This window comes from Peromyscus maniculatus, chromosome 2, assembly GCF_049852395.1.
Source record: "Peromyscus maniculatus bairdii isolate BWxNUB_F1_BW_parent chromosome 2, HU_Pman_BW_mat_3.1, whole genome shotgun sequence".
In the NCBI taxonomy this organism is placed as follows: Eukaryota; Metazoa; Chordata; class Mammalia; order Rodentia; family Cricetidae; genus Peromyscus; species Peromyscus maniculatus.
The window spans coordinates 20,193,793-20,219,574 of record NC_134853.1 but is presented as its reverse complement, the minus strand read 5'-3'; the positions used below and the strand labels follow the sequence as shown (position 1 = coordinate 20,219,574).

Sequence of the window (25,782 nt, the reverse complement as noted above, 5' to 3'; positions counted from 1 at the left end):
GTTCTCAGCACAAAGAAGATTTATTACCCTTGAGGGCAAGTTGGAGGTGGAGAGTGGGGGATGCTGCCTCTGGAATGAATAAAGGCACTCAGAAATCAACAGGTGTTTTTTGTTGTTCTTGTTTCTTGTTGTTTGTTTGTTTCACGAGTGGGTTTTTTGGGTTTTTTTTTTTTTTTTTTTTTGGTTGTTTTTGTTTTGTTTTGTTTTGTTTAAGGAGAGAAGGGGAAGTCTGGGCTAGGGTGAGTTGGTAAGTCCTGATTGGACAGATTATCCGATGTAGCCATATAAAGAATTTGGATTCTTGGACTTTTGTGTTTTGATAGTTGGACCTTGGTGTTAGTCTCAGGAATGAGTCAGTGCCCAAATAATTGAATAGAGCTTGGGGGCTAGTTTTAGGAATGTAATCTAGTGGTTTACCAACTGAGAGAGAAGGGGGAAGGGCAAAACCTGTCTGCAATGCTGGGTCCTGCTAGAGAGGCCTTCAATATAGATCTTAGCTTTTATTGGTCAAATTTCTTTTTAAAAAAATCATACAAAAGAGTATATGAAATGAGGATGTGGCCAGAGGTAGAATGCTTGCCTATTATGCACGAGGCAACCTATTATGCATTAGGTTTGAATGTCAACGCTGTACCAAACAATGAAATAAACAATAATAACAATACATACATGCACAAAAACATGCAACCAGCAAGAAAACTATTTTACTTGCTTTCTTAACAATAAATTCTACTCATAATTTTCCTCCTAGAAGTTTGGTTGTAAATGTCTTTTGTTTGACGCAAGTGTATTATTTTCCATTTGATTATATTTAGAACACAAGGAATCACTATGAAATAAACTTTCTTGAAGACATAAGAAAGGAAGTTAGGGAAAATATATTGAGGTGATTCTAGTTCTCCCTAATTTCTGTGCTTAAAAGAAGATGTGTTAATATGATGAAGCAGTTTTGGTAGAAAACTAATTTGGATGTATGTTATCATTAGCTCTCTAATGAAGACCATAAAATTATCTATCTTCAAACTTATGGCCTGAGGGAAAGCCAAGACCTCCTGATAAGGTGGATTGCTGTATATCCTGAAATAGTTTCTTATCATTAAATACTTGGAAGAGGAAGACAAATTCTTGAAATGTGATTTGGCTGATGACTTTTGTCAAGGATAGAGGGTCATCTGGCTTTGTATTGTCCATCAAGTTAATATATTCTCAAACACAGGCATGCCATGGGGAGTATGCCAAACAGACACAAGGCATATTTAAATGTACTTGCACTGCTTTTATTATTGGACTTGTTTTATCCCATAATAGAGATTTAAACTATTCCCATTGAATATTAAAACTAATGCCACACAAAGAAAAAAACACACACCAACTGTGTTTTAAAAGAACCAGTATTTATTAAGAAATTATGTGCTGAATGTGCCTACAGCCAGTGGGGATGGTCTCTCCCATTTCCACTGCACAAGACAATAGCCAAGAGTATTTGGAAAACACAATGCTTGGGAATGGAGGATTCTGGGGATTAGGAGATGAGATGAAGGGGTGTGTGCACTAACTGAAACTTTTGGATCCCAGGACAAGACAATCTTTTCCTTATTAATCTGCTTCTCATCTGCTCAAGTGCTGAAAACTGTCCACAGAATCTCACAGTCAGTCTCAAGTAATAGGTGATGATTGGATCATTTCAGCTCACTAGTGCCAAGCATGCTCACATGTCAAACCAAAGTCCTTAAATGGTTGCATCACTTCTGAAATAACTGCATTCTTTTATTAATAAAATGGTGCTTATAGAGGACAGAAATATAGCTTTTTCAAATAGTTTTCCACATGGTCTAAGGTACTTTAGACTATAAATTGAAAATAAATTATAAAAACTAGCCTACAATGTATATTCTTCGTATGACATTGTTGGAAACAAGCTTTAAATGTTGGATTGCAATACCACATGACTATGTGATCAACAATGACACATGCTAATCATAAAAATAGCTTTTACAAATATACATTTGTATACAGGGTCTCTCTCACCATCCGTTAATGTCCTTCACACTTTAAGACTTAAAAAACATAAATAGCAAGAGGGGAAACACATTTACAATGTAAACCATAAAACAACCATTGTACAGCTTGTAACACAGAAGAAATGGCATGTCTAAAAGTGAACAATACTGTCCATATGACTGGGACTTTATATAAATTGAATTGGAGGTGCTGCTGTTCAGAACGAAACCACCTTTCACATTTCTCCACATGTCACAGTTTCCTTTTCTTCTTTTACAATATTGCATACAACTTCAGATCACTTTATCTGTAGAAACTGAAGAGAGAAAAAAAATTACTTTAAAAATGCAGGGATTGGGGATTTGTTGTTTTAGTATGTGTTGATACAAGTTAGATCTGAGGAATAAATGAAGAGAAAACTAAAGAAATAACTATAACTTCAGGTCATATATATTTTAAAATAACATTTTATTAATTCTTCAGGAATTGCTTGCATGAATACACTGTAGTTTGATCATATTCACCCCTACTCCCTCCCCAGCTCCTCCCAAGACTAGTCTTCCTCCCTTCCTTTCTTGCTCCCTTTCTCTTCCCCCTCCCCCCTTCCTTCTTTTCTTTCTTCCTTTTGTGTAAATCTGATCACATCCACTTTGTGCTGCCCATATACTGATGGGCATGGAACCATTCACCGAAGCATCTGAGACACAAGCTATATGAATACCGCAATTAAAAACATTGATTAGAAAGAGATCTACAAGTCTTCATTGGCCCCTCATACGTAAGTGCACATCTCGTCAAAACCTTGTAAGTATGTGAGAGTGAACTGTCCTTTGTATTTACAGATTTAAAGATTAGTTTATTATGATACTATTAATAAATAAGCAATGTGAAGAACTTTATACAAAATAAATTGTGTGGAATTTCAGAAATGGTATAATTGGAAAAAATTATAAAATTTATAGATTACTGTGTTATTCAGTGACTTGTTTTGAAGATAGATCTGGGCTCTGTGCTTCTAACATCATTCTTGAAAATAAATGTTGCAGTGAAGTTATTTGGGAGGGTTTACTGAAACAACAGTGTATTAACTTAAACACTAGGGTAGTTTTTTTATTAAACAGGTCATCTAATATTTCTTTTAATTAAAAATTTTGAATTAATAGCTGATTTGAAATGCTTTTCTAATACGTAATTATTTTCAATTATATGTAATTTTAAAATAATAGTGGTTAATGAGCCGATACAAATGTGTTATTGTTAACTGTGAGGTGTTCCAAAAGGTCCCTTCATACATTGAAAACTAATTTCAAAATAATCATAAATTGTATCAATTTTACAATTTTGTCAAAATAAAGAAACCAAATAAAACCCCAAAAAATTAGACTTAACTGTTTCTCCAAAATATTTCAAAGGTCTTGGACTCAGATGGAAAAATAATATATGTGTCAACAACCAAAGCCAAGGACAAGACTAAATTTGGCAGTTAGATGATGCAAACTGCCCTGGATGTGTTCAGAGGCAGATTTCTGTCTTGCACACAGTCACCTTTAAACTGAACTCCAAGGACCTAGGTAGTCATTTCTCTTTCTCATTCTGTTCATATTTATGCTGATGCTACTCACAGAGAAGTAATGTCAGTCATGTGAAATGCCATTCTCTTTAGTAAATGTGTACTTTTAATTATACAAAAGTTCAACTACATATGAAGTGTTTATTAGACCATAAATTATGCTGTAATATTTTTGTATTAAGAAAAAATTCTGTCAAAATGTTTTTCCTCAAATACTTAATGTAGTGTAAGTGTCTTGTGACCATATTATTTAGAATGTACACTGAAAAAACTGATTGAGTCACAAGGTTTCAGTTTTCAGTGTTGTTTCTACTGAAATCTTACTATGGGTATTATGTTGGAAGTCTATGGAAGCTAGGTCATACTGAAACATTTAATATACAGATGTGAGGAACTTTTTCATTCAAAGACAGACTATTTGTCAAAACAGACAAATGAAGTACCTGTAAATGAGTTACTAAATATATTAAGTTACAATTTATATTTGCAAGTTTGGGGTGCCAAATCATTAGTCAAGGACTCTTACAAGTGCTTTGTGGAGTTCAATGCAGTTATATGTATTATCTTAAAATAAATTTCTTAAAATTTTGATTTTCAACCTCAATAAATTTTACTTACCTAAATTTTAACAAGTGTTAATAAAACTTGCATCTGCATAAAAACAACAAGCTAGTAATATGACACAAATGTATTTTGATACTATCTTTACTTCACTTGTTTTATTTAAAATTTTCTCCTGTTATTTCTTGTTACTCAGTCTATATTATATGCTTCTTATTTTTTTTTTTTTTTTCGAGACAGGGTTTCTCTGTGTAGCTTTGTGCCTTTCCTGGAACTCACTTGGTAGCCCAGGCTGGCCTCGAACTCACAGAGATCCGCCTGGCTCTGCCTCCCGAGTGCTGGGATTAAAGGCGTGCGCCACCACCGCCGGGCTCTCTATATGCTTCTTAAACTTGCATTTATAAATTAAAACATTTAGTTGTATTCTTCATCTAATTATAGGATGTGCTCTGTGCATAGGAAGAATCAATTTGTCAATAAAAGCATAATATTTTGAACTCATACTTCGTAAACTATATCATATACGATTGTTTGTGTGGAGCAAAGTAAATTTTGTACATAATCTGTAAGTACATACCAAAATAATCAATTATCATTGTGAGAAAGAATACTTTAAGCAAAAAAATTAACCCACAGATGAATGCTATTGTGTCAAAATCAGGCAATATAGTACTAGAGGCTGATTGGTAACACATGTATGCTGGAGCTAAGGCAGTTGAAGTGATTGTAATCACACTCTTTCCCCAGAGCCTGAATTCATCATTTTCTTATTGCAAATGGAAAATGCTGAAATTGCTGTTGCAGCTGTGTTTGTAAAGTTTATACTCACTGTATTTCTCCAGGTTAAGTTCTGATAGATCAAATTGATTTAGGATATCCACACACCATCCTGCACATTTCAGAAGTAATGGGAAATCTGGCAATTATCTAATTTATTGAAAAGGAAAACACCAGGCTGTAGACTTTTGTTCATCTTCTATTATTTTTGTATACCTTTCTTTATTTCCTCCTTGTTCTTTAATTATAAACAATTTTATAAAATGATGATTGTAGGAGGAAACAATTTATTGAAATCTTTCCATATAGCTTTAAAGTCTATCTCTAGCATAAAGTGAAAGCTGTATTAACATTACATAGTGTTGTGCTGTTAATACCTATATGGAAACAAAATATGAATATAAATTTCCTTATCGTCAAACAATGAAAAATATATTTACAAAAATTTCCTAGAATTTCTAATGTAAGAAAAGGTTTCCTGCTGCCTTCTAATGTCCTGGAGGAAAAGGAACAAGCTGTGACATTCTAGATGCCCTTTTTCCCACTAAAGGAAAGAGTCATTTATGAAGTTGGTTTGCTTAGTATAATGAAAAACTAATTGTGCTCTCTTGAATAGTGGGTAATTTATCTGCTTGTTGTATGGAAGCTTGGATGCTTTTAAAATAAATTTGCTTGATGATGAATTTTTTTTTCAATTCTCATTTCCTTTATTTCTGAAAATAACACAGGAAGTCACTCAAACAGGACTGGATTCCTCTACTTCTATTTGACAAAGATGAAAAGGACAGCGTGAACCACAGGGCAAGTTTTTTTTTTTTTTACTTTAAAAACCCATGTATTCATGTATGTTAAAATAAAGAGGCAGAGTAAAATGTGGAAAGAAGACACCTTGTTTACAATTTTACCAAAAAATAAATAATACTTTTAAAGACAGTTTATGTATTATTTATCACTGATCAAAAATGTTTGTCTTTCTAAATTGGGATGTGTAACTGATAAGAAATCAGATATTTCATATTGTCTATGCAGTACCCTTAAAAACAAAAATAAGAAAAAATATATAATATTGACTACAGACATAACAATAATAAGCACCTTAGCAACACTGTTGACATTTCTTTGGTAATTACTTAGGCATTCTTTTTTTTATGAATAATGTGGTTATATTGAGCTTGAATACAATGCTCATTACACATGAGGTAACAAATATATTTCTAATAACAGATTCTCACAATCTATGTTTATTATTAGTCAGTCAGTTTATATCAATAAACTCTTGGGAACAAAATTTCTTTTTACTATCAGACCCAAGGATCTGGAATGGCTACCCACTACAGATCACCTCATGTAAACTGTAATTGAATGAGAACCAAGTTGGCAAATAACTTTCACGATCTGTTAAAAATGAAGGCACATGTGACATCCTGTAGTTCTTGAAACGGGATAGGTTAGGTTTCTAAGGTGATTACCATTGAGGCTATCGGAGGGTACAGCAGGGAGAATGGGCACAACCGAAAGAGTAGTAAGCAATTAAAACTGTGGCAGTGAGCTGTTTAGGTTGTTTTCTGTCCTTAATGTCAAACCTCAGGGCTTAGATGATAAATTACAAAATTTCTCAAGAGAGGCAGTTGACTTGTAGGCATTTGGGACATAACTAAAATATAACCAATGTTTATAAATCAGACAAAGAAAAAGGTTATTAATCAGAAAAACCAGAGAGTCTTGGAGGAAAACTTAGTTGTGTAGAGCCAAGAACTGTCCAGAAAGGTATCTTAGTACTAGACAAGTGCCTGGCCTCTGACAGTCATGCTACGACAAATAGATACATCATAAGCCCAAGCATATTAAACCATAGCCAATTCTGTTTTAAATCTGTCTTCTCCAAGAAAAATATCTAACCTTAATTTCTAAATTTTACCATTTGGAAGAGAATGCTTAGGCCAGAGATTGGGCAGGTTTAGCTATCAATCTGGCAGCAAAATCAGGATCAGACCTTCTGAATTTTTTGCCACTCTGTGCTAGTTTCCACTACTGTAAGAACTGTTCTGAGTAAAATACACTTAATATAAAAAAAATTATCATCATTGTTGTTTTAGTTTCTAAGGATTTGGTACATGGTTGGTTGGCCCTTTTAAATCAACTATTGCTTTTAAATTTGCAGTAAGGGTGAAATATCACAGAAGAATGGCATGATGGAGTATTTGGACATGCCTAGGCTCATATCTAATACTAAGACACCCTTGTGGATAGTTCTTGGATGAACACAAACAAATTTCTGACTCATGGCAGTTGAGAAGCAGAATTAAAGAGAGGGAGTGGGGACAAATTCTGCCATTTAAATGCATGCCCAGGTGACTGAATACTTCAACCAGACTCCACCTCCTGATCACTCATTCGATTACATTTACCATTCGATGGGGTTTGCATCCTTGCAATCCAGTTACTTTTTAAAATCATCTTTGGCTAGGAATAAGCTTTAAAAACTGGCCTTTTAGGAAAACATATATTTTCAGCATTCTAACATAATTGATTCTCAAACATCTGTTTGTCATTTGCCTGAGGTATTGATACCTACAATTTGTGGATCTTTAAGACGGTCTCAGACTCTGGTCTGTAGAGGAAAGTGATAAGACTGTAGACCTGCCTATTTACTAGCTGATCTTATTTATATTTATGAATGTTTGCCTCATGCATTTCCAAATCTTAAAAAGAAAACATTAATAAATATGTCAGTGCATATGATTTTTATTGAAATTGAACAGAAAGAGGGAGAGATTATATCATTTTCTCTTTATATAAATGAGTGAAAATGTTAAGGTCCAAGGATTTTGACAGACAAACTGAAGAAGCTGCTTGAATCACTGACTAGAATCAGCAGCCTTACTGCTTTCAGAAATCCTTAGCATTACTTTTGGTCATTAAGTCTACTGAACATCAGAATTGTCAGGTGATCTTGTTAAACTTAGATTACTAGATTCTTATTTACTTGTTCTACACAAGTCCAGGATGGAATTTCTTCTAACTTTTTCTCAACTTTCTCAGGACTGTCTCAGTCCTTGAGACCAGCTTCAGTTCACTGTTGAGAGGCTGTCCTTAGAGGGCCCTTGAACTCCTACACACATCTGCTGAGTGTGCCATCCTGCCTGTTCTTTTCCCAAGGCCATGTCTCAGAATTATTCACTTAACTGACAGTCTTGAGAAGTTAGGTAACTCTTCTCAGTAGGGCATCATCTACTTCTGAAATATACTTAGTCTCTCTCTGGACTCCTTACAGCTTGCTAGATTCCCTAACCGCACCTTCTGTGTGCGTGATGTGACCCACTGCATAAGGATCTACCTAGCCTTCTATTTTGAATGTGGCTTTTGAATTGGAACTTAAGAAATGAGAGAAGACACCTGGTCAAATGTAATAAAGGTCTTTACTTGAAGAGTATGCTGGCATCTGATAGCATCCCTCTGATTTTTGCTGGCTATGTAGCTTCGGAAGGGACACTGCTAACTTAAATAAAAGCCAAAGTCTGCTGTATTAACTGTAAATACTGGAAAAACTAAGATCCTGTGAGACATTAACTGCAGTGATTCTTGACAAGCCATGGTCCATGACTCTTGATCACACCTGGTCTACTGTCTTCAGGGAGTACTGGCTCCTTCTCTGTATTCACTTTCACTGTTTCTCCATTCTACTGTCTCAATTTAATAACCTCCTCTCAACAACTTATTCTTAACTGTTCAGTTTTACAATCTTAGCCAATTGTCCCGTCCAATAATTTTCATCTTTCTTCAATTTTTTTTTATCAAAGAAGTGTAACCAAAAGACAATGGGGCTTTACATTATGGTGGATCATAAAAAATATCCACAGCATTTAGTTTTGATAGTCTATGAATCAATATTTTCTTTAACATCTTAGAATTTGAATGCTTTATTTTTTCCTAAAAGTGAAGTAAAATATAAAAGTATTAACATAATTATAAAAATAAGAGAAATGGAAAAAAGATTGTTAAATTAACCTTATTTAATTCGTATGAATATAAAATATAAGAAAATAAAATACCAGTGAGTTTCATTATTTATCTTTAGTTTAGTTTATGTGTTTAGCTAATAGGAATAATATAAAGTGATTCTTATTGATTTAAATATAATGTACTAACATATGATTAAAATTACAAGTGTCATATTCTTGCTGGGTATTCAGATGGAATGTGGGCTATCATACGTAATTTTTAAAAATCTGTTCAGAGTTAACAGTATCATTTCCTCTGTGTAATCACTACTTCTGCTAATGCTGTCATTAGCATGGTGATAGTTTTTACACCTAGACACACAGACTCTTTGTATTTGGAGTGCATTTCTTTTCATTGAAATCACAAATTACTTTCAAGTGAAAGGCAAATAGTATTTTTTTCTTTTGGATTCATTTTAGGAATTGTTTTTCTTAGTGACAGAAAATGTGAAGATGTCTTCTCCCCTGCCACTCCAGAAATATATAAGAGCAGCATGAGAGGGTAGATGAGCAGGTAACACAGATACAGAGAGCAGGACCCAGGACTGCAGGGCTGCCCACAATGTCGAGGTGATGGCTATGTGGCTGTTGCCCCATACACCACAAGTGACATGGAATTCCTCACGCCTGTTTGCAGATCTGCATGGCTGGACAAAAGTTGTTATCCTCATTATAAATCTATTAAATGTTCAAACTATGTATTAAGCCAAAATCTACAGAGTTTGGTGATAAATCAATGAGCTGAGGATAGTCATAACATATAACTATTGAAAAGTACAGACATATCAGTGGCTCTCAGTTAGAGACTATGGGGCCATGTCACATCCTGTTCATGGCAGAAGAGAAAAAGTCGGAGAACTCTAGATGGTGGCAAGCTGCTACTAGAATATTACCATAGGAGTCAGAAGGGTCATTTGGACTAACTAAGGTCAGTTAGCTTGGGAGACCACATATATACTGAAGAATAAAATGGTCCAATCATTAGAAAAAACCTTTCGGGCAGGTCGGTGGTGGCGCATGCCTTTAATCCCAGTGCTCAGGAGGCAGAGGCAGGCAGATCTCTGTGAGTTCAAGGCCAGCCTGGTCTATAGAGCGAGACCCAGGACAGGAACCAAAGCTACACAGAGAAACTCTGTCTCGAAAAAAAAAACAAAATAAGAAAGAAAAACCCTTAAGATGACCTCAAGAACTTTGTTAAAGTAAGAGGATGGCTTAGAGTAGAGGATTCTGAGTGCTTCAGCTAAGACTGTTTTAATCTTTTCTAAGTACAGATCTGAATAGTTCAAAACTTGAGCTACAGTGTGAGAATGACACAGAGCCATAAGTTTTATGTGTACAGCATGTGGAAGCTTGTGAAATTTTTGACATTATGGTTTGAGTATATCCCTGAGTTTTGGGTCCCTGTGCTCAGTGTGCTGTGTGAGCTTGTAGAATTTTTTTTGTTTTGTTTTGTTTTGTTTTTGTTTTTTGAGACAGGGTTTCTCTGTGTAGTTTTGGTGCCTGTCCTGGATCTTACGCTGTAGATCAGGCTGGCCTCAAACTCACAGAGATCCGCCTGGCTGGGCTTTCCGAGTGCTGGGATTAAAGGTATATGCCACCACTGCCTGGCAGAGCTTGTAAATCTTTAAGAAGTAAAGCTATCAGTAGGCACTGAGGACACTCACCTGAAGGGGTTTGTGGTAGTTCTCATGGGAGCCTGAGGTTATTCTTTCAAGAGGGCTATCAGGAAAAATAATAAGTCTACCTCTTTCCCCATTGCTCTGACTGCTATGTCACCATGTGTTCTACCCATCAGGATCCGATGCCATGCCCTAGAACCATCAGAACTGTTAACTAGATTTCATTTTAATATTATCCAATACTGAATATTCCTATATAGTGTTGGGAAAAGAATAATACACCATATATGCATATTCAAATTTGTTTTAAACAACAACCAATGAGGCATATATTTGGCCAATATTATTCTTTGATCCTTGTATCAATGTATCCTGTTTACATTAGACCCAGACCATAGACTCCTATCCTTTCCAGTTGTGGGAAGGAAGAAACACAAAGGGAGGTCCAGTGGCCACAGGTGATTTATGTGACCTTATGGGCTAGGAGAAAAGGAGAAGGCACACAGAGAAAGTATTAGAACCTGAGGAGGACCGCCATTCTGGACTTCACCTATATGCAGCCATTCTACCAGTAACGGTGTGTGTGTGTGTGTGTGTGTGTGTGTGTGTGTGTGTGTGTGTGTGTGTGTGTTAAAGAGAGGGGGGGGGAGTTCTGTTGTAAGCTAATTCAAAAGCACTTTAATTAAAAAGTTGCTTTAAGCATTTATCTAAAGATGATCTTTAGTGATAATACTTTCAGTTAAGTAAAAAGAGAATAATAAAACTGACTATTGTGGGTTATATAATTTTACATAAAAATTTCTGTGTCAGGATTTAATTAACTCAGCACTGAAAAGAACTTAATTACATTGTTAACTTGTGTGATTTACAAGAACTTGGGAATTCAGTTATACATACATTAACTCACTAATATATATATTTACAAACTACATCCTGATAATTTATGAAGATTGTAATGATTGTGGGTGTCTTAGGATCACTGAAATTCTCACTTAATGCGTAGGACTGACAAATTTTAGTAAGTCATTTTTAACATAGCAATAATAATTTTCTTGTTACTCTAAATTGTTTCAGTTCCAGGTCAAATGTTAATTAATACAAAGGTTGTTAAGAACCTTAAAATTTCACACATCCAATTGCTTTATACAGTTACTTGTGGAATTAGCTTTGGTAATACAAAAAGGAATAATTTTATAATGAACAGAAAAAATGTTATTTAAAATCAATTGGTATATATATGTATGTGTATGTATATATTTGTATGTTATATATATATGTATATATATATATTCATGCTTTTCAATAATTCTCATTTAATTAAATGTGTTATTTTTACTATTCAAAAACAAGGATATAGTAAAATTGTTCCAGCTTACAGTTGGAAAAAATAAATGGGAGAAAGCAATAAAGAACAAAGTGAATCCAGGAGGTGGTGGCGCATGCCTTTAATCCCCGCACTCAGGAGCCAGAGCCAGGCTGATCTCTGTGAGTTCAAGGCCAGTCTGGTCTACAGAGTGAGTTCCAGGGCAGGTTCCAAAGTTACACAGAGAAACCCTGTCTTGAACGCCGCCCCCCCAAAAAAAAAGAACAAAGTGAAGAAATTTTTGTTATTGTTCTGTTATATGCCTTGTTTTTATCATTGTACTTGAGAAGCACTGGTCAATTTTCAAAAAAAAAAAAACTAAGCCCTATAACTCTGAAATATTTCCAAAATATCCTGAAAATTCAAAAGCTGCTGAATATATAGAATCTTGAATGATTTGGGAGCAATTTTAGAGTCCCATAGTACCATGCATGACTGTGATTATTTGCAGAAAAAAAAAACCTAGAAAGAGAACACACACAGAAGTAATCAGAAAACAAGATTTTCTGCCTTGTGACCAGGTCATGCTCTCTGGGGGGTTATGCTTTGAAAAAAAAAAAAAACTTCATGAAACAGGTTTTGGGATCAGATCATTTATCTAGGTTTTAATTTCTTTATTATAAGGGAATCTAGCATTTTGAAATGGTGTTAGTCAGGATTATCCTGAAGTAGATCAAAAGTAAATAAAGCTGTGGTGCATTTTAGTTCAATATACCGAAGAAGCATTTACGTATATGCTGATATTTCTCTTAAAAGCGACTTGTGGTCAAATCGTACTTTTTATTTGAAGGAATGTTTGTTTGTCATCAGTTTCTCCATTAGATCTCAGAAAGCTCTTCTTTCCTGTCCATCTAAATTTCTGTTTCAAACCAAACCTCTTAACTCTGGGGTCAGAATTGGAAATATTAGTAACACATAAACACAGAAATAAGCAGCATTGAGTAAGAGTTACTAACCTTTTTGTATGAGTGATGGGTGGTGCTGTTTTTTTTCTTTTAAGTGAATTTCTATTCATATACTTTTTTTCTTGTAACTGAAAATGCACATTTGTTCTTAGTCTCTATTCCTAGAGAATCTCTTATAATATTTGAATGATAAAGATGATACAGGTATCTCTAGCAAGCTGTTTTGATCTCACCTGAGTTTATGCTAAGGATTTAGAATGGGGTCCCTTGACAGCTACAGCATGGAATAGGTCACCATAGAGACTGGAAGAAGGGGGTACATACAAGGCTTCTAGTCAAGGAAGGCTGAGGTGTAAGAAATTATACTTTGTGAAAGCTTGTGATAAGAAACTTATTGAGTTAAGAGTGTCACATGCTCTAAATCTACTGGGACAGATATTCCCAAGTTTACAACCCACTCAGATTTCATCTTGGGTGGAACTTCACCTGGCCTTTCCTCAGTCTCTTGTATAATTTAAAAAGTTACCCTAAGTTACGTGAGCAAATTATCCAGCAGAAAGCCATTATAGATTAGAAGTATAGATAATAATACAGACTTTCATTTACATCTGAAGTGAGGAAACCTAATGGGAATGGGGTCCATTTTATGTGTTCTGATACTTTCTCCAGATTCATGGTGCCAAATAGGTAGAATCAGAGAGCACCATCTGATATGCACTGTAGAGTCAAATCAATGTCTAAGGAATAGTCATGGGTCTGTTCATGTTGTGAGTAGAGTCATGGATAACACTATGATGTCTATAGACCCTCATAGCTCTATTAATTTCACAAACAAAATAGTAATAGCTAACATTGAGTGTTTTAGTGCGATTGTTTCATTGATTGAACTCATTTGGGAAACGAAAAGAAATAACCAGTTCTATCTTTTTAGATAAATACCAAGGATTACATTAAAAAATATTACTTAAAATCTTAAAAATTAATTTGTTTATATATTTTGTTTTTCATTTTACATTTATAGATGTAGTTCATACATAAATATCTTCTTTATTGCTTAACTTCAATACATATGATGATCACACATGGCCACAAACATCAGAAAATGATGTGTATCTTGCATTTGGTACTTTTAAAAATTCTAGGTAAAATTTAGGTTTCATTGAGTATAGTCTGACAGTAATTTCTTTTTATCTGTAAGCATAATTAAGTCTTAGCCTATTTAAATTCATATTTAGAAATTTTGTGAGAAATCATGAGAATGAATAATTTAAATAGAAAATATTAATTTTATAGTAACAAAATGGTTCCCTTTGTCACAGAGATAAATCCAAATGTTGAAATGGAAATGATTGAAGTAATATGTTACTCATGAGACTTAAAAACATACTGAATTCATTAATGTTGTGTAGAAGTCCTGCATAATGCTCTCTCTCTCTCTCTCTCTCTCTCTCTCTCTCTCTCTCTCTCTCTCTCTCTCTCTTTCTCTCTCTCTCTCCCTCTCTCCTCCCTCTCTGCATTTGTTTGTGCATTCATGAGTATGTGTATATACATATGTATACATAATTTCTCATCTTAGCTTCTACAAATCCTTCACATTTAAAACAACTGATGGTATCATATTTTGCTTAATTCATACCTAATAACACAGAACAAGTGTCATTGTAGTTAGTTATAGAATGGTTTTGTAGTAGTTGTATTTGAGCTTCTTCTGGATCATGTTGTTATGCTGTTAACTCCTTACAGCTCAGTGTTGTGCCATCACTACCAAGTTCAAAGGACAAATCTTTCTTTGATAGCCAGGTTTTGCATTTAATTTTTAAAACATTCTTATTTCCCTAGTGCTGTAGTATAAATAAAGCTATGTTTTGTTCAGATTTTACAAATTTAACTTATACACTATTCTAATTTGATGTTTGAATGTAATTTTAGGTGTTACTGGTTTTTTTCTCCTTATCCACAGAGCCATGCTAGTGTGTGCATGAAGTGAATGTGGTTTGTGTGCCACATTCTGTTACAGCATTCTGTCTTCTCTATATACCCTTCCCTGAACTTCTTCATCTTACCTAAGCCCAGCTACCCACTGTCCTGGAGAAAACTAGGGGTATTAGACTCCTTTGTAAAAGCAGGAGATTGCTGTCCACTATTAGTTTTTGAAGGGTTCAAAGACCATAAAAATGACATTTTTTCCTTAATTTCCTGAGACTTTTAACTGGTTTAGGGAGATTTTTTTCCTCAGCCATAAATTTACTATACTTGACTTGTTTAAATAAAAGGTAACTTGTGCTGAGAACTTTCTATTGGCTTTTTCTGGGGATCGGGGATGTGTATTTGGCTTGCACTTCTACATCATTGTTGACCATTGGAGGAAGTCAGGACAGGAGCTCAAAGAGGGAAGAAAAGTTAACAGTGTAAACACGGTTTCATTTATCCTCACCAACACTCTTGACAAAGTGTCACCCAGCAAGACTGCATGGGAGGTTGATTGGACCATGGGCCTGGGTACCAGGTGTTTGTAAGGGTCTAACGAGTAAGGGGGAGGTCTTTTGTTTCACCCCTTGGCATTGTTATAAATAGACCTTTGGAATAAAGTTCTGGATCAGTGGATAAGGATCCAGGCCCACCCGAGTCTATTTTGTGTTTTCTCTCTCCCTTCTCTGCTTCTACCTAAGTCTATTATCCCTCCTTCCTCAAGAATCCCTGGGGTAAATAATAATGGGGGCTGGTCAGTCACACCCCCAGAAGACAACCACTTGTCCATGTTGACAGGTTTTTCACAACCCCACTGCTTTGTGTGTCAGGACTTACTCATTCACATATCAATAGGACATAAACCTCTCCTGCTTTATTTAAAGCCGTTTTATACTATAGCTAAGTTCGTACAATTGATTTTGTAGCAATGGTATAATAAATATCCAAGCACTTATGTGCTGTGTAAAATGGTTACATAACCTCATGTTTTTCAATATCTCTGAGGTAATTTCCTCCAACTGAGCGTCTGAGTCCTAGCCAAAAGAGTTCTCACTGGTAGTGCCTTGTTTTACAGATGTGGAGGTGTAATACTTGTGCCTTAAATATTCTTTTCCTTGTGTCACCCACTTCCCTATTATAGGTGAGGAAGTCTAAGAAGGTAATGTTATACTGTGATAGGAATATTTTGGTGTGCTACAGATAAAACAAGATGTCATCTTCTCCTGTGTTGGCAGTGCACGACATGAAAGCCCCCTTTCATTTCTGTGCATCTGAGATAGCAAAATTCATAAACCTCTGGATATATTAATAGCGGTATTGAATAAGCATAGCATGAATCTTATCAAGTCTTATTAATAAAAACAAACCTGATCCAGGTATTGGGGTGAATTCTGAAAGATCAGAGAGACAGAACAGGCCACAGCCACCTCACCTTGCCAATTCCTCAGCTGATCCTGTTTCCTCAGACTGGAAGCCTCTGAGTCCTCATCCAAATGGATCTCAGCTGAACCGCTGCTCAAAAGCCTAAAAGCTTAAACAGCTCTAGTTCCTGATCCTCACACCTTATATACCTTTTTGCTTTCTGTCATCACTTCCTGGGATTAAAGGAGTGAGTCACCATGCCTGGCTGTTTACAGTGTGGCTTTGAACTCACAGAGATCCAGATAGATCTCTGCCTTCAGAATGCTAGAATTAAAAGTGTGAGTGCCACCATTTTCTGGCCTCTGTATCTAGTGACTGTTCTGTTCTTTGACCCCAGATAAGTTTATTAGGGTGAACAACATTTTGAGGAACACGATATCACCACAAATAAGCATACTGCATTTTCACCAACATCAAGCAGAAAATTACACAGGAAGACAACTGAGGAAGAGAGTATCTAATTATAACGTCATTTAGAATTTCTCCAAGCATGAAGTGTAGGTCCACAGGCTGAGCTCTGTATTTTCCACGTGGTGTGTAACCCACCTACTAGAGTACTCAAGACATGGTTAGGGAGAAAACTGTGTGGGAAATTTGGGTTCATGTTCAGGTTAAATATTCCCTCCTGTGTTCTTTGCAATTTTTGCAATAAAATAAGTATATAGTCAACCCATGTGGCCATCAAAGATTCAATAGATAAATAGTGCTAGCTACCTATACATGATGAAATGTTCTTAACATTACAAAATGAAGGCAATCCTCTTGGATGGCCCACTCAAGCCACAAAACCCTGATTTTGATCTCTGTTACCTACATTAAGGTAGAAAGAGAAAACCAACTCCAGAATGTTGTTCTCTGACCTCCACACAGGCACTGTGGCATAGGAACACCTGCACACACACCATGCATATTAACAATGATAATAAATAAAAAAAAAATGTGTGTGTGGTGGTACTCATGAATGACATTCTCAAAAATTAAGTAACATTAAAATTTTAAGCTACAGACATGGCAAAAATAAATCAAAGAAAAGAAGAAAATGTTTGTGCCAACATTTATTATTCTGGGAAACTCTACACCAAGTGAAATAAGCCTGGGCCAGAATCACGAGTCCTGCTTGTTCTTTCTCGTGTGCAATACTAAGCAGTGAAACTCAGAAACTGAGAACAAATTGGTGATTACTACAGGCTGAGAGGTAAGGGAGCCAAGCAAACACTTGTTAAAGAATGGGAGGTTCAGTTAGGAGGAATATTCATCGGTTAGTCTATCTTTTATATTCACAATTGCTTGAGCGGTAAATTTCAGTCTCACCACAAAATTATTAAGTTTAAGTGATGAATGTGTTAATTTTCTTTATTTTCTCATTTTTCTTTGTTTGCACATAGCCTCATTTTGTGTCATATATAAGTAATTACAGCTTGGCAATATAGAATACAATCAATTATCAAGCAATGACTGGTATAGTGAGGAAGCTACCTTCCCAACTCGCTTTGTTCTTCCAGTTGCATTAAGGAGGGCACAGGCATGTGTATTTATCTTCCTATTTATCAGTACTGTCTAATGGTTTTTATAATGAGACCAGAGAAGGAGCAGGAACACAGATGTTTAAACAAATACACTGCCCAAAATGTGAAAAGTTTTGTCTTTTCAATATGTTTATTTTAAATATATTAGTATATATTTAAAAGAAAATCCTTGCCTTTTTATTTACTGTAGTTATATTTATTTTTATGAAAAGTAATAAGCCAGTGTTATTCAAAGCATTAAATGGGGCTGAGGAGACATGCCTCAGCTGTCAAAATTCTTTCCACACAAGCCCAACAACATTCACAGTAAAAGCTGTGTGCATTATTCTGTGCTCAAGCCTATGTTCCCAGTCAGAAGGATCCAGTGGCTTTGTTGGCCATCCAGGCTACCTGAATCAGTGAAAGTCAGGCTTACAGAGAGACATTCTCTCAAAAGCAAAGTAAAGAGCAATGGATGAATATGCCTGACTTCTGACCTTAATGTGTATGTATACACATGTTTAGCATGTGGACACACATAGACACACGCACACACGCACAAATGTGCATGTGTTCAGGCACACAGAGTCACAAAAATATTAAGTAAAATAATACCAATAAATAGATAAAGCAATATTCATGAATCCCAGAAAATTTGAATTAATAACTTTTTTACAATATTAATGCAGTAATAATATCTAAGGCCACCAGATATCCTGGATCCTGGTTAAATCTTTATTCTGTATATTATTAGAGATATGATTTTGAGCAATTTACTTGACTTTTCTAAAATCAGTTATTTAGTAAATATAAACTCTTTAAAATTATTTTACTTAGACGGGCGGTGGTGGCTCACGCCTTTAATCCCAGCACTCGGGAGGCAGAGGCAGGCGGATCTCTGTGAGTTCGAGGCCAGCCTGGGCTACCAGGAAAGGCGCAAAGCTACACAGAGAAACCTTGTCTCGAAAAACCAAAAAAAAAAATTATTTTACTTATAAACAGGATAACATAAATAAAATCTTCCACAATTGTTACATTTTCTCCTCTTCCTCTGTTTTCTTCCATTTTGGGTCTGGGAAATGAATACATGCTCTATCCCTGAGCTGCATTCCCAGACTCTGTATATTTGATTGTTTTATTTCTGCTATTTACCTTAGTATAGTCTCAGGAAGTTGCCTAGGTTAGCTCTCAACTTATGAGCCTCCCGCCTGAGCTCTTAGTAAGTGGAATAGGCCTGTGCCACCAGGTACGGTTTCGTTACCTCGGCCTGTCCTACAGCCTCCGTCTTTGCGCAGATCCATTCTAAGGATGGAGATTTTAAGCAAGGACCTTAGGCAGAGCTGGCTGGAGGTGCAGCATGACTCCAGCCTTGCGTGTGAAGGAGACACACAGATATCACAGCAAACGCTCCTTGGTGATGAAGATGTAGAGTGCAGAGGGTGAGCAGAAGCAAGCCTCCACACTGTGGATTCTGTCTGCAGACAAACTCTATGCCATCATGTGAAGAGATTCTTTTTAGGATTTAACTTTCAGGACATGGAAAGGATTCTAGAATGTCAGAACCATTTACATGATAAATCTCTTTTCCCTTGTGATTTTATCTGTGGAAATGAATGAAACTGGGAGGAAAAAGTAACAGTTTCCTCTCTTTCAGTTTCTGAATTAATGAAATGTTTCATATCTGTTCTTATTTCCTCTGCTACAGATGATCAGATTAGAGTAGTTGAGCAGGTATGATATTAGTTTCCATCAGAAATACTATTGTTAATGACTTTTTCAGTCTGCTCAACTAAAATTTTTTGCCATGATATTTATCAAGTAAAAACTGCCTATCGCTCATTAGTTATCCTTATTATTTTAAGAGTTTTAAATATATATTACTTTCAATATTTTTGGATAACCAATAAAAATTTAATAAGCTTCTCCTATATGTTATTCCATATAGAATGGATCATTCATATTTTTAGACTTTTAAAAAGTTGACAAATATTGATGTCATTTGGTTGATAGAATTCTTAAGCCACTACCTCGAAAACCTTGGAAGGACAATTGAAGATCAGCATTTATCAATAACTAACTCTTCCCTAAAAAGTCGATTACTCTAAACCCTAGATACATTGTGAGAAAATATTTGTGTGCAATTAAAATATATTTTATCTAAGGAGTTACATGAATGAATTGCTTGCTACACTAAGAAATCACACCTGTTGCTCCCAGATAAAATCATTTATTTGTAAAATTGCAAGTTTAAAATAAAATAAAGAAAACATACTAGTTAATTATTATTGCAGATGTAATGTTGTAAGAGATAATGAAACATTGTAAGGAAAGCACTGCTATTGTGGAGAATTGGAATAAGAAAATGATAATATTCTTAAAATTAGTATTCACATAATGTTAGAGTCAGAAAGTTCAACAAATGCATAGTTGTGGCAGGAATAAAATATATATTGTTTAAGAGAATGAAGGGAATTATTTATAAATAATTTTGCATCTATCAACTAAAAATATGTGAGAGTTTGGAGCTCTGTATGTTTCTGATAGGAGCACAAAATGATGAATCTACTATATAAAACAGTGTGCAACACTGCTAAAAAGTAAAACTACATCTGTCTAATGACATCGTGATTTCATTCTTAATGCATTTACTGAGAAGAACTGAAAATGGGATCTCAATGTAGTGTTCTCACAACATTTTTCTTTGCAACTTATGTTTAATTGCCCAGAATTGTCTTAAACCTACATGTGTACTGGTAGATGACTGTGTTTTTTAAAAAGTAATATATATGTCAAATAAAATATTGTTGATGCATAAAGAGAACTTGATTATGTTTTACTCAGCAACAAGGATTAACCTTGAAGACATCATGCTAAACGAAAAAAAGTTACAGAAAAGCAAATGCCGCCTGACTACATTTATAAGAGCACTATGAAATAATCAGATTCACAAAATCAAAGAATGGAAGTATTGACTTGAGGTATATGGGAGAATAAAGAAGGGTTGTAAATCAATCTACACATTTTTAGTTAAACCAAGATACATTTTAGAGCTCTTTTGTGCGATACTGAACATCTAGCAGGGCCAGACTGATCATAAAACAGGAGAGAGCACATGCTCGGTGTACTCTCTAGCATCAGTCTTGCTCATTGTGCACAGCTCTCTGTGTAAAACCCTGAAGAGTTCAAATGTCCCACAGAGAGTGGATGGAATATGCACTCAGCATGCTAGAGTGAGCACAGGTCTCATTAGAAATGACAAAGTTAACACAGAAAAAGTATGACATGAATTTTATGTGTCTGGATGATATTTCCACAGCAGTGGTGCTATTTTTTAAAATGTCTTTAATCAATGCAATTTGTGAAGTCTTTACATTTTGCCATAAACTCCAGGTAATTCTAGTTAAAATGACACTTTGAAAGGCAAATGAAGCATATCTATAGCTACTAGGCAATTGGCAAGTTATTTCCTTCTCATGAGTGGCTGACAGAAAAATGGAAATATTTTCAAGAATATATAGTAAGCTTTGCAAATCACCTCAAAAGCAAGGGCTTGCATATTTTTAATTTATTTTGTTATGGAAATAAAATTATTTCATTTGGTCCATTCATAGCTAGCAGCATGTGTTCAAATTATACATGGCTGATGGTGAACATTGTAAACACATTAGCATCTCAGAAATAACATGGTTTTCATCTACTTTCCTCCTAGACATTTAGAAAGCACTGGTCAATTAGTGTGTTGGCAAAATGTATCATGTGACAATATTTCTATATATTCTTTAAAATATTATTTATGCATTTTATGTGTATCTGTGTGTGCTTGTGTGAGTTCATGTAGTCTTGGAAAGGAGCCTTTGGGAGGTAGAAGACCATGTTGTGTCCCCTGGAGCAGACTGTCCTGAGCCACCAAGTGTCTGCTGAGAACCAAGGTCCCCTGGTAGAAAAGTCAGAGCTCTTACTGCTGAGCCTTCTCTTCAGTTACCTCTCTCCCTTTTCCTTTTATTGAAAGTAGATATTCTTTTAAGACAACATATTCTGATTCTACTTTCCATTCCCCCTAGTCCTCCCAGTTTCTCTCTCCCTTCCCTTCTATTCAAGTCTACATCTGTTGTGGGATATTTGTACACTGTGTGAAGACATATTGTTGTGATTGGTTTAATAAAGAGTTGAATAGGGCTGGAGAGATGGCTCAGAGGTTAAGAGCATTGGCTGCTCTTCCAGAGGTCCTGAGTTCAATTCCCAGCAACCACATGGTGGCTCACAACCATCTATTATGAGATCTGGTACCCTCTTCTAGTGTGCAGGCATATATGCAAGCAGAATACTGTATACATAATAAATAAATAAATCTTTTAAATAAATAAATAAATAAAAATAAAGAGTTGAATGGCCAATTGCTAGGCAGGAGTATAAGTGAGACTTCTGGGAAGAGAGAGGAAGTAGGAAGAAGTGACCAAAGCACCACAGGAGACACGGAGAGCAAACAGGAGGTGCAAGATGGAAGAGAGGTAACACCACACGATAGAATGTAGATTAATATAAGTGGGTTAATTTAAGTTACAAGAGCTAATTAGGAACAAGCCTAAGCTATAGGCTGAGCTTTCATAATTAATTAGAAGTCTCTATGTCATTATTTGGGAGCTGGTTGGTGGAACAAAAACTGACTCCTTACATACTCCTTCTCTGTCTCTCCTTAGAAAATAAATAGGTATCTAAGAAACAATAATAAAATGAAATACAATAAGATAAATTAAAAGCAAACAATTTAGAACATGACAAACCAACCAAACAAGAAAAATAAATTTTTAAAAAAAGCATAAGAAATATATCCAGAATCAGAGGCAACACATTTGCACACAGAGAAATACTATTAAAACCCCAAACCTTTTCTTTCTTTTTATTCACTGTTTTTTACTCAGCCATCAGTGTGGTGGTCAAGCATAGTAATTTCCTAATACATATTTATTCATGACTTATTAAATGGTATTGTTTGATATCTAGACTTTATTTGTATTATCATTATTAATTATTGTATACAGTTCTTCATGCCACTAAGGTCTTCTTTACTTTTGCATTTTGTGATTTGGGAATAATTCATACTAGAGAATCATTTTTGCTACTCAGAAGTTCAGAATGAGATCAATGATATAATGTTGCTTGGGTAGATGATATAGAATTATGGTACAGGTTTTAACCATCTGGAAAACAAACAAAACAACAAAGGGTATTTTGAGAAAACTGTGCCAGGTGGTTGTTTAAGAGGTGTTGTTATTCATAATGATAGCTATCCTCACTCTCCTAAGAAATGCAGCTGCCCCTAGGAAGCCAAAAGACCTTTCTAGCCTTGTGGGTACAGTAACTTGTAGTGGATAGCTGTTCTGTCTATGACCTTGGAACACCTCCCCTAGAGATGTAGTAGGTAACTGTCCCATGTAACTGTGACTTTGAAGTACCTGTCCCTGGGGCCTGGCTCGAGGCTGCCCTTAAGACCTAAGATGCATATAGGCCAGTCTCTTCACTCCCTCCTGGGACTCTGATGCTGTATCAGTCTCAGGCAGAACAGAGTGGGACCATGCCTCACCTTTCCAGGATCTTGAGACAATTCCTCTGTTTTGTCTGGTGAGTTTTGCTTTCTTATCCTTTTGCCCATTAAGTAGACTCCGTGGATTTCTCACATTAGTACCAGGTCAGTTAGGTTGGAGTCACTCTTTTATGGCCTAATGCGTTGAAAGGGGAAAATCAGTAGCCCTCTTGAAAGACGCTCCCCGGCTCCAAAGATATTTGCTTACCAGCAGTTTTAGAGCTGACCGGAGATTGACTTGGTGGGAAAATAAGGCTGAAACAATAAATCTGAATGTATATATCCTAGGCTCAGCAAAAACAGAATATAGGGAGTAAAAAAATTATGTCTCTGTAGATACCCTGTATCCTGTTAGCCATTAGTAACCTCATGCTTATAGTTCAGCCAGTAACTTCAAAGAACTACCTCACCCCTAACCCCTTCATCCAATCCTGAGATATGTAACCCTCTGCACATAAACCTTGCCTATATAAACTCCTTAAAGTGAGTGCTCGGGGGCGTCCTCCTCTACCCACTGTGTCGAGTGTTGGACACAGACCAAGCCCGGGATTGCTTTGTTATTAATAAACCCCTGTGTGCTTGCATTGGATATTGGCTTTGTGGTTGTCTTGCTTGGGGGTCTTGTGACATGGGCACAATAGTGTCATTCTGCTAAGGTCAGTATGAAGTGACTTAGGGTATCAAGTGAAGGAAGGGCTGGAGCTGAAGAAAAATGCACAAAACTGAAATGTATAAGTCTAGGATATGGAATTCAGATCATATATCACAAAGACAATCAAACCCACACCCTCCCTGTTAATTAAGGTGATTTTGTGTCTTGCTTCCTAGTTGTTGCATATATTATATTTTTAGTATCTTGATAGACATGAAAACTACTTTATGCTAACTTGAAATCACTGTGACTTTTATATAAGATTTCAAATCATTTTGTTAGAATGATTCATGAGAGCCTTGATAAAAAAGACAAGATTGCTAATAAGATATGTTGAAAATTCAAGACAGTATAAACACCACAACAAAACTAAAATTGATTTAAAAGTTATTAAAATAAAATGAATAAAAAACAAACAAATCAAAACATGACAAAACAACCAAACAAGGAAAAGATCCAAAGAAAAAGCACAAGAAATACACATGGAAGCAGACACACATGTTTGAACACAGAGAAACACCATAAAAACACAAAACATTTTCTTTCTTTTTTTCTCTACCTTTTACTCACTTAGCAATCAGTGTGGCGATCATGCACAGTAATCCCCTAATACATATTTGTTCATGACTTATTAAATATATTATTTGACATCTGGGGATTTATTATTATAATAACTACCAATTAAGTTATTAACATTTTCAAAAAACTATCACTTCAACTAAATTATATAACCTGATTTAAGGGGCAAAATTCCACAGTAATGATCTTTTATGGTAATTTCATTTGACTCAATTATCTCAATAACCTGCAAAAAAACGTCATTTAACAAACATCCTGTAGCAGTTTCTTCAGAGATTCAAACATCCCATCCAGCAGGGAAACTTCTAAAGCCATCAGGTGAACAACTCAAATAACTTCAGGAAATTGGCCAGATTCACTAGGCCCCATCTTCCCAAGAGTAAACAATTAAGACTGAGATTCTCTCTCAGACAAAGCAAGTTGCAAAGAAGACTATGAGATTAGATGAGCTTCCTGAAAGAGTCAGAAACCAGCCAAGTTGCCTGGAATAGGTTTAGGTCAATGGAATCACTTGGAAAGGACACTCTCTGGCCTGCTGAGCTGTCTTCAGGTAGTGCAGTGTGTTCCAGGTTTCCAGCTTTCATGGGCTGTCACCTGTGCTGGGGTGGGCTTTGGTGATGCAACTGTCTTTCCTGCAAATCATTCCTGTTCCTGCAAGTAACCTTTACCTATGTTCCTGTAAGTAACCTGCTGTGGGATAATGCCCTTGTACACTGGTCTAATAAAACGCTGATTGGCCAGTAGCCAGACAGGAAGAGAAAGAAGAGGCAGAAGAGATGGTGCTAGCTGCCACCAGGGAAAGCTAGATGTAAAAGTATCAGGTGCTTGCTACTCAAAATGTAATATAGGCTGTTTCCTCCCAAGATCTGGCACTTGACCCTACACAAACTGAACCAACCTCCAGTTTTCAGCTCCGACTGCTCCCGGGAAGTAAAGCCAGTCAGTTTCTGATCTGTACTCCACATGCAGCCTTTCGCCCTCTCCCCACACCAGGCTCTTGCTCATCTAACCCTTGGGGCACTTGTAGATCCTGTACCAGTGTGCTCTCTCTTGCTACTCCCTCTCCAGCCTCGCGGGAATCATTGCAAATGAAGCCTCTTCTTAACTGCTAAGTCCAGATTTGGTTTTCATTTGACAGCTGTGAATGCAGAGTTCTGAAGTCAATTCTGAGGTGTCTAAACAGCTATAGAGGATTCTGTCAGAAGTTACAGATTTTTCACCTCTTAAGGGGAGATAATAGATCTCATTTCTTTTGCTGTAGGAAATGTGTGTGATTTT

At 35.8% G+C, this 25,782-nt stretch overlaps 1 protein-coding gene across 8 annotated transcripts in view; it reads right to left on the bottom strand.

Moving 5' to 3' along the window:
• Window positions 1–1,374: 1,374 nt before the first annotated feature.
• Window positions 1,375–25,782, bottom strand: part of Ralyl (RALY RNA binding protein like) — a 693,727-nt gene continuing 669,319 nt past the window's right edge. For 5 of the 8 annotated variants that reach the window (XM_006977863.4, XM_006977864.4, XM_042270794.2 and 2 more), the window contains one exon: window positions 1,375–2,317. In XM_006977863.4, the coding sequence (XP_006977925.1) occupies window positions 2,300–2,317 (18 nt within the window). In that variant the 3' untranslated portion in view covers window positions 1,375–2,299. The remainder of the gene's footprint in view (window positions 2,318–25,782) is intronic. The other 3 variants (XM_076563812.1, XM_015996566.3, XM_006977865.4) reach the window with 1 other exon arrangement.